This window comes from Crinia signifera, chromosome 2, assembly GCF_055691185.1.
Source record: "Crinia signifera chromosome 2, ASM5569118v1, whole genome shotgun sequence".
Taxonomy (NCBI): domain Eukaryota; kingdom Metazoa; phylum Chordata; class Amphibia; order Anura; family Myobatrachidae; genus Crinia; species Crinia signifera.
Genome location: NC_139218.1, coordinates 304,252,922 through 304,267,137, shown reverse-complemented (window position 1 = coordinate 304,267,137; position 14,216 = coordinate 304,252,922). Strand labels below are relative to the sequence as shown.

The 14,216-nt window shown below is 40.1% G+C and overlaps 1 protein-coding gene across 3 annotated transcripts in view; it reads right to left on the bottom strand.

Moving 5' to 3' along the window:
* Positions 1-1,775: 1,775 nt before the first annotated feature.
* DIAPH3 (diaphanous related formin 3) overlaps positions 1,776-14,216 on the bottom strand; it is an 870,768-nt gene continuing 858,327 nt past the window's right edge. For all 3 annotated transcript variants that reach the window (XM_083168891.1, XM_083168892.1, XM_083168893.1), the window contains one exon: positions 1,776-4,051. In XM_083168891.1, coding sequence (XP_083025017.1) covers positions 3,807-4,051 — 245 coding nt within the window. In that variant the 3' untranslated portion in view covers positions 1,776-3,806. The remainder of the gene's footprint in view (positions 4,052-14,216) is intronic.

Here is a 14,216-nt window from a genome sequence, read left to right as displayed (position 1 = left end):
CAGTTTGTGAAAGTTTCTCCCTCATTTTCCTGACTATACTTGCAACGTAACTGTGGCCCCGTCCCCTCTCTTTCAGCAGTGAATACTGAGGAGAAATAAATATTAATTTGGTCTGCTATTACATTGTCTCTGTCAAGAAGACTTCCACTCTCTGTCAATAGTCTTATTATTCCACTTTTTGCTTTTCTTTCCCTTATATACCTAAAAATGTTGCCCCCCCCCCTCTTTACCCACTGACTGGGACATTTTCTACTCAGCCTGTGCTTTTGCACATCTGATTACCTTCTTAGCCTCCTTCTGTCTAACATGTTACACCTCTTTGTCTTGATTATTCTGCATTTGCTTATATTTCAATAAACGCCCCAAAATTGTATAGGTTCAACCATACTTTGGGCTCAATTATGGGCATCACTTTATGGCTTAATTATTGTCATAAATGTATTTAATACAAATGGGAAACATAAAACAGTAGCAGATTGATGGACAGTGTCCTGCAAAAAAAAAAAAAAAAAGAAGCTGTTGTTATTAAAGCCATAATGTGGAAGTTTTGATTTGAAATAAAACCACTATGTAAAATAAAAGTTAGAAAGTTAAAAACAGTTAAACAAAGATAACAATTCATAGGATAACAATTGATGTAAATTCAAGATGCAAACCCAACTCCTATATAAATCAATATAGATGATAGGTCCAGGAATCAATATCCAGTGATAGTCAGACTGATGGTAAAGATATTATGATGATAGAACTTTAAACCAAATAAATCAGCCCTGCATTCGCAGCAAAAACGGTTACCAGAAAGTTGAGACGTGGCATTGTTAGCAATGATTGCAAGTAGTAGGCTGTGAGGGAGATCAGCCGGTAGTTTGTGATGAGAGATATGGTCCAGTATGATGTCAGAGTTTGTAGCGGCGGAATGGCAGAAGGCTATACAAGTTCCGCTTGGTAAAAGTGCTCTATTCTCATTAGCTTGTGTAACTTTATAGCTTATAAAAAATGTATATTTTTCACTTGAATCGTCTAAATTATGGTTTGAATAATAAATATTTCAGCCTCAGTTTCTATACTTGTTATACGTTATTTATATGGAGTCTGACCAACTCTATTACCCACATTACTCCATTTTCCCTCTAAAACGTAGGGGTTGTTAAGAGTGATTGCTTTTGAGCGAATCTGCAAACGCTTATCAATTAGCAAATGACCACGTGCCCATGGATCGTAGCATGCGGGCACGAGGTCAAACAGTGACAAACAACCGCAAGGAATCAGATTGCAATCCCCTCACAATTTGACTGACAAGAAGCCCGCACTTGGGAATGGTAACCTGCTGTTTTATGGGAGTGTCAAATAGAAACAGGCGTGTCCAGGTGTTTTCATGGTTGGTGTGGGACTTCAGCTGCGGCGTCGATCAGCCTGATTATGTCACAAAGTTGTGGAAAGGTCACAGTTACTCACACAGGCTGCGGAACTAATTTGATGGTGAGTGAGTTGCGAATGGATTTGCAAACAGCAAGCAATCTGCAATTAATTTGCAGACTTACACGAGGAGGGATTTTCTCTGTGGGCGGCTGCTCTCCGATCGCAGTCCTCTGCAAATTTGCACAGCAGTAATCAGGTCTGAATCAGGCCCTTTGTTTTAAGAGGCAAGAAATGCAAAAATAGGTTTAGTCCTAGAACCTTATACATGTATGTTAAAAAGTTTAGCTATATCTTGAACTAAAGTCATATACTTTATAAGATTGAAAGACTTTCATTTCACAAAGGAAACACACGAATAATGTGACAAATAACTCTGTTTATTTCTCATTGTTACTTACAGTGGTCTGCTATGGAAGCAGCGATATCAAACAATGTTGGTTTCGGCAGACAGCAATTGCCCGGATATGTTTAATTTCCATGAGGTTTGCGGAACAACGTTTTAATAACATAATCAGGCACAATGTCACAATACTAAATTTTTTATTAATGTTGCATAGGAAATCACAAGGCCTCATTTCAGACTGAGAATTACCCTGAAAAGAACCAGCTACAGCCATCACTTAGAGCTGACCTGTGTGCACAGCAGATGAGTGCCGTGTAGCAGAGAGAGCATGACACAAGTGTAGCATACGCCTGCCATGTGACCATGTGGACGGAGGGGTCAGTTTTCCCCATTAATAGCATTGTCAGTAATACACAGGTAGTGATATGGAGTATAATTGCACTATGGTTGTAAAGCAAAACCAGATAATATAGACCAAACAAGAAAAAGCAGCAATGCTTACAGAATAATGATGAGGTTACAAATCAGTGCTTTATAATTGAAGGCAGTGTGTTTACACCACATATTGTCTTGCTTATTAAAAATATAATTAACTAAATATTTATGTGTTTTATGCTACAAGCTTTTACAATGACTATTTTCTGTCTAGTGACAGTAACAAATAGGTGCTTAGTGCCAGTCATTTTAATGCCATCTGAAATCTCCTTCCAACATTGGACTTCACAGCAGTTGTGGTGGAACATGGCAGGAAAGTCACTCTGCTCCCCACCATAAATGACTGGACAGGAGCTCAATCCCCGCAAGCGGCTCTCAGTGTTTCTGAAGCATTAAGACTATAAAGTTCTGTTTTATATTTCAACACATGGGGAAGCTTATTGTTCACCTCCTAACAATATTTGCTGCTTATGCTTCTTTAAAGTGTTATCTGTAAACCATATGGCTTTTACTCAAAACAAAGCAACATTTATATATTTAGACGTATACTTTGGTATTTTAAAGTTAACCTTATATAAATAAATGTAAATATATATGTAAGCTAAGCAAAAATAGGAATATTATAGATAGATTGCTTACTTATTACTGCATGACATTCAACAATTTAAAGAAAAAATGATTGTCTATGAACGAACACAGATGCAATCCTTAGGGAAGCAGCAGTGGCGGAAATGTAAATACAGGTAATATATATATATATATATGTATATATATGTGTGTATGTACTTACGTATGTATACTCACACACTACATACATACACACACACACACACATATATATATATATCCAGTGGTATCTGTGAAGAGGTCAGTCACTGCATTACCCTTTCCTTATTGATGTTACGATCACACTAGCATGTTCCTTAAGCTGAGGCAGGAGGCATGCTGGGACTGGGCAGTGATTGGTCGGTTTGCCTCTACCGCCTATATGGTGAGTGAAGCAGTAAAGTACGCCCATACACACTGAAACACCATGCAGATGTGGCAATCAAAAATCCAATCATTTGACCTGTAATGCATGCCTCTGGTATCTCTCTGAGGATTCTGCTATTGTGGGTTAGAGGGCGGAGGACACATCACTTAAGCTAGACACAAGCCAAAATCATTAAATGTTTCTTTTTTTGTTTTTAAACCAAGGATCAAAATTTCATTTTCTTTTCTCTACAAGCCTCGTTGTCGTCATTGAGCTGACAAAGAATGTTATGATGGGACATTGGCTGTATTAGTTAATCTGCCTCTTCGTTCTAAGAGTTTGTTTCAGAAAATGCTTCATTAATTTTATAAAATAATCTATGGAAAAAATGCCAGCACCCAAACTAGAAGGCCCTCTAGTACATAGTCCAAGATGATCAAAAGATGTTATGAAATGTTCAATTCTGAACATCAAGGTGTGACGTTACAGGTACACTGGATAAAATAAGGCAGAACAGTTTTGGAACAGAGCAATGTTTTTGATAGGATACTGTAGGTTTTACATACTCTTGCAGTTTAATGTCCCTATTTTTTCTGTGTACTAGTCCTTTGGATAAAAGCAGAGAGAACCCCTTTGCTATAGTGCTCGCAGCCTTGCAAGGAGATCTTCCACTTCTGTACTTGATTCTACCTTGGCAGCAGAACCATGACCTGACACTTTGTCTGAGCTGCACACCACATGTCTAGTGGTAACCTTGCTCCGTGTTGTAGATGAATGGGATTCCGAGTCGTAACTAAGTTCCTTAGCAACTTGAGCCCGTGCAGCAGCGGACTGTATATTTGGTCGTGAGCGGGATCTCTCAAAATGAGGTTTTTGGTTTTCTGGAAATTACAAAAAGAAAAAGATAATGCTAGGTTATTAAACTGAATTACATTTTAAACATACAGCGCATTATATTTCCAAGCCCTAGAACATGAGAAAGGTAATTTAGAGCTGAAGCCGCAAAGCAAAAATACGCTTTAAGTGCACTAGCATAAAGGGAAAAAGAGCATAAAGGAAATATATATCGGCATTAAAAGGACAGTCTCTGGAAAGAAGCTATTTTGTAAAGTAGTTGTTTATAGCTGAACTGACCTGAGAGGGGAGGATATTGATGATGGTAATAGATCTTTATCAGAGTCATTTGCATTTGCACATAAAATAGATTTGATAAAGAGAGTGGGTCAGAAGTAAATATATATTATTATATTTTCGCATCTATTAAAAAGAATATGCAAGCTTGTCTTGCTGGTAATAAACTCTCAGAGGGAGTTTTGCATTTGCAAAGAAATCAGCTTTGCAGATTAATGTTCCCAATGAATCTAGTTCCCTATGTAGCGATCCTCTTCCCAGAAAGCTACTATTTAAGAGACAATGATCTAGTCTTATCAGAAAAAGACAACCACACTGACTGATGATTAAGTGACTTTCTGTGACGGACTTCTCAAATCGTTAGTGCTCATTCTCATGAGTGATCCCTCCCACAGATATGCAGCCTGCTAAAAGCAGGCATATTCAATATTCAAGCAACCTTGAACAGGGGGATTGAAAATGGCTTCAAAAACTTGATATGACATTTAAAGTTTGCCGGTTATCTCCTGAAAGATGTCCTATCATCTCAATGGTAATGACTTTGGCGCACAGGCAGTCACTCATGACAGTGTGGTTTATGTGAGTGCTGAAAATTCCTACTGAAAACAGCTTGTACATTAAGAAGGTGGCTGCTGAAGATATTTACTGCATTGTCATTTTCTGACCAAGGGCTCACAGTGATGGATGACTACTTTACACAGAATCTTGGACAATCTTGATAATTTTCAACTGTGTGTACACGGTCTGGTTACGGGAAACTAAGAAAACCTTCCATCGCACAGTAGCATCAAATTTATGTAATTCAAGTAGGATTTAACAGAATTAGGATTTATTGTCAAGCAGAATTACTTACTTTTATGACAATACCCAGTGCTCTGTCACTACTCTTAAAATATAGAGTATGAATCACTCATTACAACATACTGTAGTACAATATCAGATAAAGTTACAACATATATGAAAAGGAATTCATTTCCTGACATGTTCCATTGAGTTTTCAAGGATAAAATCAGCAGGCAGAGCAACTTAGCAAATATGTGTTATGTACTTTTTAAATTAAATTCAGACCAGAACTGCCAACATAAAATAGTTTCCAGGGACACTGCTGCTGAGCCAGTCACAAAAGGCTGTCACACTCGTTTCTGTGCACTACAATCCCTGACAAGCCATGTTATGTTTCCTCAGTTTAAGAACACGCTTTTTACATTTTAAATAAGTCTCTTCCATAAATATCAATATATAAAAATGAGGACAAAATAACAGGTAAAATAACTTTAAAAGGTAAAAGTTATTTGGAAGGATGTCATTAATAAAAAATACTGACATTTCCAGGACATATATATATATATATATATATATATATATATATATATAGAGAGAGAGAACGTATCGCCTGAGGACAAAGCAGTAGCTTTGAAACGTTGTGGATTAAAAAGAATATTGCATCTAAAGTGGAGTGCTGTGTTTTTGGGATCGTATATATATATATATATATATATATATATACAGTATGTGTATACATATATATATACATATATATACACACACACAGATGGAGCCGGCCTTGTCTATCCCCGGAGCTCGCCAGATCCCTTGCGCTGGCGGCGCCGGCGATGGACACTGAGATGCGCGTGCATATCACGCACACGCACGTCCCTGAATCGTGGCAGCTGGGCACCGTCTCCCAGCCCGTTTCCGCTTCAGGGAGATGCTGCCCAGATCGGGGGGGGGGGCGCGAGGGGGATCGGCAGGGAGGCATCGGGGACCCCCGCCAAGCTCAGTTGCCATGGTGCGCACGGGAGTCTCATGCGCGCGCCCCCCTCCACACCATCCACAGCAAGGACAAGGCCGGCTCCATCTGTGTATATATATATATATATATATATATATATATATATAGTATCCAGGGATCCGCACTCACATCCAGTATGTTATCAAACAGGGGTGCTCCATAAAGAATCCAAATTCCAGAATATAGTAAAAAGTTCCGGTCCGCAACCAGAAAGGGCACTCACCACCAACTGCAGGTAAAATTGCTTTTTAGTCACAGAGAGGCATTATTCCATGTCAATGTTTCAACCCCGTAGGGCCGTTATCAGGACAGACAAAAGTAGTTCAGTGTGTGACCAAAGCAAGCCATGCTTGTACCATGTAATCTGTAATAAAAAAAGCTTGCATATGCAGCCCATTGCTACTATAGAACACACATCACTCCTTACCTGATTCTGAGTGCATGTAATGTGGTCAGTTTTTGACACCTAAAATGATTGGAAGTCCTTAGAAACTATACTTCTGTAAGAGCACAATGGAACTATGATTGGATGGCACCCAGTGTGACAGCTGTCATCACAAGTAATGAAACTAATGGGCCTATACACTTCTCAGAGGCCTCACAATGAAACCACTGCTAATTGACTGAGCGCTTTCTCAGAGGGAAGCCGGGTTTTTTTTATTCTACCACCGCCGCCCACCATCCCTCCTGAATTGCAAGTGATCACATGTGGTTAAAAACCACATGCGATCACATATGCAATGCAATAAATATCATGTGCAGCACATAATATTCAAAGATGAGACATTAGACCAGCGAGCTAACTCATCGCTTCGGGTGACACATGCGATTTAAAATTGTGTGTCATTGTCTAAGGTTTCAAGACATTTGACACATAGTGGTATCAGCTTTCAGGACCCACTAAGGCTGCTGTTATCCTACTAAGTTCCCATACGATAAGTTTATTGCATTCGTTATGAACAAAATATGACCAAACAAATAACAGATGGCATACTCATGTGTCTCTGCTTTTGCTAGTAACATGGATAATCGCAAGCACAAAATTACATGCAACAGCACACTATTAGAGGGGCTTATAGCATACTGGGTTTGTCATAAGCAGAGAGCAGACAAGGGTTACATTTTTCATTAAAATGGTTTAAATTTGGTAAAAGTCATGTCTTTGAAAAATAAAGTTGTTAGAGGAAATGCTGCATTATTGAAAGTGGTGCTCTACATGAGCAAGTAATTAATATAAAGGTTAAATCTATTTACATTGGTCGGTGAGGAAAGTTATATAGACAGTTTGCATAATTGGCTTGTGACTTTTAAAAAATGCAGTTATAAATAGTGCTTACAATGCTTCATTAACCCATAATTGAATTACAAATTTAGGATTTGGTCTTGCTTATTTAAGGAGAAATGGCGTTATTATAAAATACAGAAGTGGAGATGTTGTTTTTTATTTTTATGGACATATTCAATTAGAAAATGTTCTACCCAGGACACTTTCTGAGAAAATAAAGATTAAATATTCAAATCTTTTTATAATTTTCTTTAAAAGGAACAATCATTTCTGTGAAAACAAATGCCAGAAAGCTGTAGGGCAAATTCTTTGGGTCCCCTCTGACTTTCTTATGGAAACATATACTGTCAAACATAATGCATCCTTGGCAAAGAATAAACCAGTGGTTCTTAACCTCAATCTTCAAGTATTCTAAAAGAAATATGTCTTAGGCACTGAAGCTAATGGTGATCCAGAAAATGTAGATCAGCTGCCACAGTGGAGGTATGCCAGCCTCCAATATTGAAAGGAAAAAAGCACTTCTATGTTGCGCTTAATAATACATACGGTAACAACAATTTCAATTAAACACATTTAGTGCACAATAACACATATAAAATACAAATACCTCCAGGGGTTAGATAATTCAATAGCATAAAAATGCTAATAATTAATGCTACAATTTTCCTCATGCACTCTCAAAATTGTTTTGAGCAGTGTATAGCGTTTATAGAAAAAAAAAATCTTAATCATATATGGATGGATTATTTCAGTAAAGAAAGTCACTGTGCTATTTTATCCCATGCATAGGTAAACTCTTAAGTAATTGTTAGCACATATCAAAAGGTCATTTCAGCCTCATACGGCCGGACGCCAAGTTTTTATTGTTCCATATATTAACTTCCAATTAAAGCCTACACCGCTCCAGGAGATTGTAATATGGAGCAACTTTTCAGGCCCAGTAATTCCCTGTACAACGGGACCCAGTGTGAACGCAACTATACATTCAGCAAGCCGGAACAGCCGATCCATATTATGATCTCGTTCACCTGGGATTACCACTAATATTGTTAACAATATTGGCAGTGGAGTTTATCTTTAGTGCGTATGGGGCTTATATCATACTGGCCTCACCCAAGGTTTAAAACTGATAGGAGGTATGACCACCAATTGTTCTGGATGTTTGTGACATGATGTTTCTTTACGTTTCTCCTGGAATAGACTAGCTACATGTTAACTCTGAATGTTTATAATGGTACTCTTTACCTAGAAGGGCGCCCGTCGCGGGCATCGCGGGTACATTTATGTCTGGCCGCGACGCGACCGACGCCCGCGATTTCCCATTGAAACCCATGTTAAACATGGAAATCGTGTCGGTCGCGTCGCGGCCGGCCATAAATGTACCCGCGATGCCCGCGACGCGATGCTCCCGATTTCCCATAGGAATCAATGTTAAAAGGCGCGATGGACCCGATTTTACTGTTAAATGGCTCAATGGACCCGATTTGGCCATAGAAATCAATGTTAAATGGGCCACAGAGCCCATTAACCCTTAAATGTCCCCCCCAATTTTTAACGCCACCCCACGATCCACGCGAACCCGAAGCGTGGCGAGCGCAGCGAGCCAGCGTGGGGCGGCGGTACGTGTCCTCCGACCTTTTCATGCCCTACTATCCACTAGGGCGTGGAGTGAGAATATAATAGTGTGGCGAGCGCAGCGAGCCACCGAGCCCGAAGCGTGGCGAGCGCAGCGAGCCCCGCGAGGGGACGCGGATACCTTCACAGTTATACGCGTCCCCTCGCGGGCTTCACAGGTGTCCGTGGCGACGCCGACACCTGTGAAGCCCGCCAGGGGACGCGTCTACCTGTGAAGGTATCCGCGTCCGCTCGCCACGCTTCGGGCTCGGTGGCTCGCTGCGCTCGCCACACTATTATATTCTCACTCCACGCCCTAGTGGATAGTAGGGCATGAAAAGGTCGGAGGACGCGTACCGCCGCCCCTCGCGGGCTCGCTGCGCTCGCCACGCTTCGGGTTCGCGTGGATCGTGGGGTGGCGTTAAAAATTGGAGGGGACATTTAAGGGTTAATTGTGCTTATTTGGGCTCTGTGGCCCATTTAACATTGATTCCTAGGGCCAAATCGGGTCCTTTGAGGCATTTAACAGTCAAATCGCGGTCAATCTGCCTTTTTAACATTGTTCCCTATGGGAAAATCGCGGTCATCGCGGCCATCCCGATTTACCCGCGATTTTTACCCCCGACGACCGCGATTTCAATCGCTGGCGCCCTTCTAGGTAAAGAGTACCTTTATAATTTTTATTTTAATTGCTTGCCTGTATGTACTTTGTAACCGTTTCTTTTTAACATTTTTGTCTTAATAAGCATTATATTCTTTTTGCAAATAGTTTTTCTTAGTTTAGTTATATCATATATTCTCCAAGAACCCAATAATTTGAAGAGATCGTGAAATCGCTAGACTATGATATAAATAGTTATCAATTGCTGAAGCAGGTTGCAAGCCGTGTACTGTGTGGACATTGGGATTGTCGTGCCTGTGCAATGGGTATATTAATACTACACTGTAATTAAATGCAAAAAGAGTAGGAACACAGCAATACTGTGTGGATGTCTGAGTTATATCTCCTGTGCAATTGATACATAAAACGTGTTTGGGGGACCCTTTATCCCCTTTTTTTAATGTTATCAAGGGTGGCAGCAGCCGAATGTGAATTAATGCACTCTGACTAATACAGTAGTTGGAGCGCAGGTTTCTTATGAAACGCCAAAATAAATATCACAATAGCAGAAATTATAAAAACAAAAAGAAAATCTTGAAGTTGTGGACTTTAGTGGTCTATTCATCAATGGGAGAGGAACCCTAAAGCTGGTTTCCTCCTATTTAACAAGCATTGAATTGTGAAAAGTGGTACAACTCAGAAATTAACATGTTGTAAGCACTACTAAGGAAAATTTATATCCAAACTGAGGTTTATAAGCTTACGTAAATGTACCTGCTAAAGGGTTTAAATAACCAAAAGTTATTCCATGAATCAACATCATATCCTGGGCTGGATACATACAATGGGCGAATAATGTTGCAACCACTTGACCAAACCTACAAAAGGATGTGAGAACACATACAGAACACCTTCCCATAGGAATAAAAGCTCATTGAAATTTCTATCAACCAACCACCTTTTTCAGGGCATAATTTACCTTTAAGTAACATAGAACGAACATAACTGCATTAGCATTTTAATGAGATGTTGATGGAAAATTAGCACTCAGGGCTACATTAGTAACAAACTGACAAAATCATAATGGTAATCAGGTCACATTAAATAAAACCTATTTCACATTAGAAACTAAGAAGTGCAAATAACAGACTAAGACAAGCAATTGTGCTAATTTTATAGGCTACCTTTCTTAGATCTTAAATGCAATCATACATAGAGAGACCATTTTCTATGTTACATAGAATGAACTAAAGTCACACAACCTGGCATGTATAATACTTAAACTAGGGGGATTTAAGTTAAAGTATAAAATGTGTTAAATGCAATATTTTAATACAAAATAGTTATTTTTGGGAATTATATATTCAGTCACTGTATGTGAACAATGGCCGACTTGCGATAAGCACAGGCAAGTCCGTGTTCAAAAGTCTATACCAGGCCTGGCCAACCTGTGGCTCTCCAGATGTTGTCAAACTACAAATCCAATCATGCCTTGCCACAGTTTTGCTATAAGGGAGTGTTAAAACTGTGGCAAGGCATGCTGGGATTTGTATTTTCACAACATCTGGAGAGCCACAGGTTGGCCTGTCCTGGTCTATACAGTAGTTGCTTGTATTGTCAGTTTTCCAGGTATTTGCTTGTTTGATATTTAAATATAATCCAAAAGAGTGGATACCTCTGGCATACTAATGTAATCTTCTCAGTTTAATAGCTATACATTGATTAATAGTGCTGGAAAATTATTGGTGTGCTGCGACAGACACACAAAGATGTTCAAACTTTTATGATGCGTCTGAAATAGTCATCCCACTTAGATGTATTATAAACACTTTCTATTCGATTGTAATGGGGGTGGGTCAGAATAAATATAAAAATAAAATATGAATTTAATTAGTCAGGTGTGGGAGGGGCCAGGTTGTTAAGAGGTTATCAAGTTCCCCGTGATAAGATGGTTACAACCAATTGAAGTTCTTATAAATAGTTCCAGGATGAATTATATAATCCCATGCAATCAGGTGTTTTGTAAATGTTATGTAATGTAACGTAAACATTCACGTTATGTTTTGTGGTGCTAATGTATTTTTTTTTTAAATTGTAATCATTCTCATGAACAATTAGAAGGTTTTATTTGTACAGTATATGAGCTTTGCCCAACAATTGTATTCCTGTTCTGATTCCTCTTTGCGAGAACGCTGTGTAAGAGCTAAAGGCAGCCAGGCCTGTCATGTCTCTCAGTCACTGTGATTACATCCTGAGACTTGTGTCTCTGGAAGGGTTAAGGGCAACATTAAATGAACTCTGAGAGACTAGGGACAGCACAGTTTATGAAATGGTTGTATGAAAGCAATTTGAAATCAGTACTTTAATAAAGTACTCACTCCTAAATATATTGTACCATTTCTTACTGAAACCTCTTATTTGTCTTTACAGGTAGTGGATATAATACACAGGGGAGCACTAAACAAACTGACACCATATAAGCACAGCTGGGGAAAGTGCAATCCTCCCTCTCAAACAGCCTGGAAATACAACAGCAGGATACCAGGGAAGGGTTAGTGGAGAAGTGGTTAGAGGGAAATCTGTCAATGTTTGAAGAAAACAGTTTGACAGTCAGTTTCAAAAACAGAATAAACCAAATGAATGTCCTCAGAAAGCTCAACAGGATAATTTTTTTCATTTTGTTCTTCGGGAAACTGGAGCCCTAGAGTATGAATGTTTGATGCCTGAAAACTGCAGTTTCACAACGTGGTCTTGTCAAATAAAGTTCCAAGTTTTTTAATATTTCACGCAGTGTCTTTAACAAATAGTTTCTGAAGAATTTGGGTCTCTGGTGATGCAAACCTCCCACAGTATGTACCAGCCATTTGCAGTATTGCAGTTATCTGCAAAGTTTTTAGTGAGTGCTAGGACAGTATATAGACGTACAGTAGGCAGAGAACTGAGAATTAGAGGTGACAATTTCAAGTGCAGAATTTGGTTACATGTATATACTGTAGTTCTCAGTTTGAGCAAGCGGATGATACATGTAGCCTTAGTATGCAGTGCAGCCTGAAATGCCTGGTGTGAGTGAGCCACCAGGTCCAACACAAATTTGGAAATGTCTGGCATCGCAATGTGACTAATATGCACCAGGAGTCGGTTCAGGTTAATGTGATATATGACACTTGTATATAGTGTGTGACTGAGACTGTATAACGAGCAGAACAGAACTTGTACTGGACAAAAAGCTGCTGCTGCTGCTACATTGTAGAACTTCATACACAGATTTAGAGACTCATGGGCCAATCGCATAGGAAGATCTGCTTAATTTCCAAGCGATGTGGCTATATCGCTTAGAAATTAAGCAAAATCACTCAGTGTGTATGCCCCTTAGCAATGCCCCGCAGGATGATTTCGCCAGTTTACATCATTCAGACATACAGTATATATCTAGTCAGATCGCTTAGCAAGAGACTGCAAAGCACCCACATTTTAAGAAGTGATCTACATCACTCTCACTCTTGTAATACCAACCCATTTCTTTTCCGCATTACACAAATCTCAGTGTGTATGGGAAGTCTAAATTTGGGAAATCTCCCAAGCTAAATTGTTCAGAACACACCTCTTGCTCAAATCTTCCTATGGTATGCAGTTATAATCCCGGCGTTCAAAATCTCGACGCCGGAATCCCGACATTTTCTCCCTCTATGGGTGTCCACGACACCCATAGAGGGAGAATAAATGAATGTGCCGAGCGTAGCAAGGCACCGGGCCTGCTGCGTGGCGAGCACAGCAAGCCTGCAAGGGTGCAATCCACGTCCCCCCCTTGTCGGGATTCGTATCAAACCCCTTCCTATGTGTGTGCCCCATTAGTCACACACAGATAGAGAAGTTTAATATATGAAATGGGGTCTACACACAGGGAGATATTGCTGAGTTATCGGAGCGATGCTAGATTGCTCAGCAAACAGTGCGCTTAGAACACTAGCCCTGACCGGCGATCAAACTAGATTTAGCCAGTGATACACGGTCATCAGAAGATCAGAAAATGCACTGTGACTGTGATGCATTTAAAAAAAAAGATGCTTTATACTAAAAGATTCATACGTGATATGGCATGCCAATCGGGCTGCTTAGTGTGACTGCAGGAAGTATGTATAAGGACATCTGTAAACACACACACTGAGCACAGCTACATCATACCAAGTTTACCTACCACATCAGAGCATCATCTGTAAAGGCCCATACACACTAGGAGATCCCCGCCGATGCCAATATTGGCGGCGTCGGGAGGGGAGAGGCAGGCATCAGCAAGGGCATACACACTTGCCAATGCCGCACAAGAAGTGCTTGGTTTGTTTCTTTTGTTCATATTTGTGTGGTAAACATTACTGTAAGGGAACAGGGACCACCTATCCTACCCTACCTCCGTTGCCTCGAGCTGGGGTTGGCGGACGTGTGCTGAACTAGGCTTCGCCAATAATAGCCGCGTCCGAAGGAGCTGGTTAGTCCGGCTCCAACCCCGATGCCACCTGGTCTTTATATGTGACAACACGCTCACCAAGGCCAGAAGAGAGCAAGGGGACAATCTGACTAACCCCACTAGGATAGGGGCCCTGGGTTCCCCGAGGGGTGATGATAATA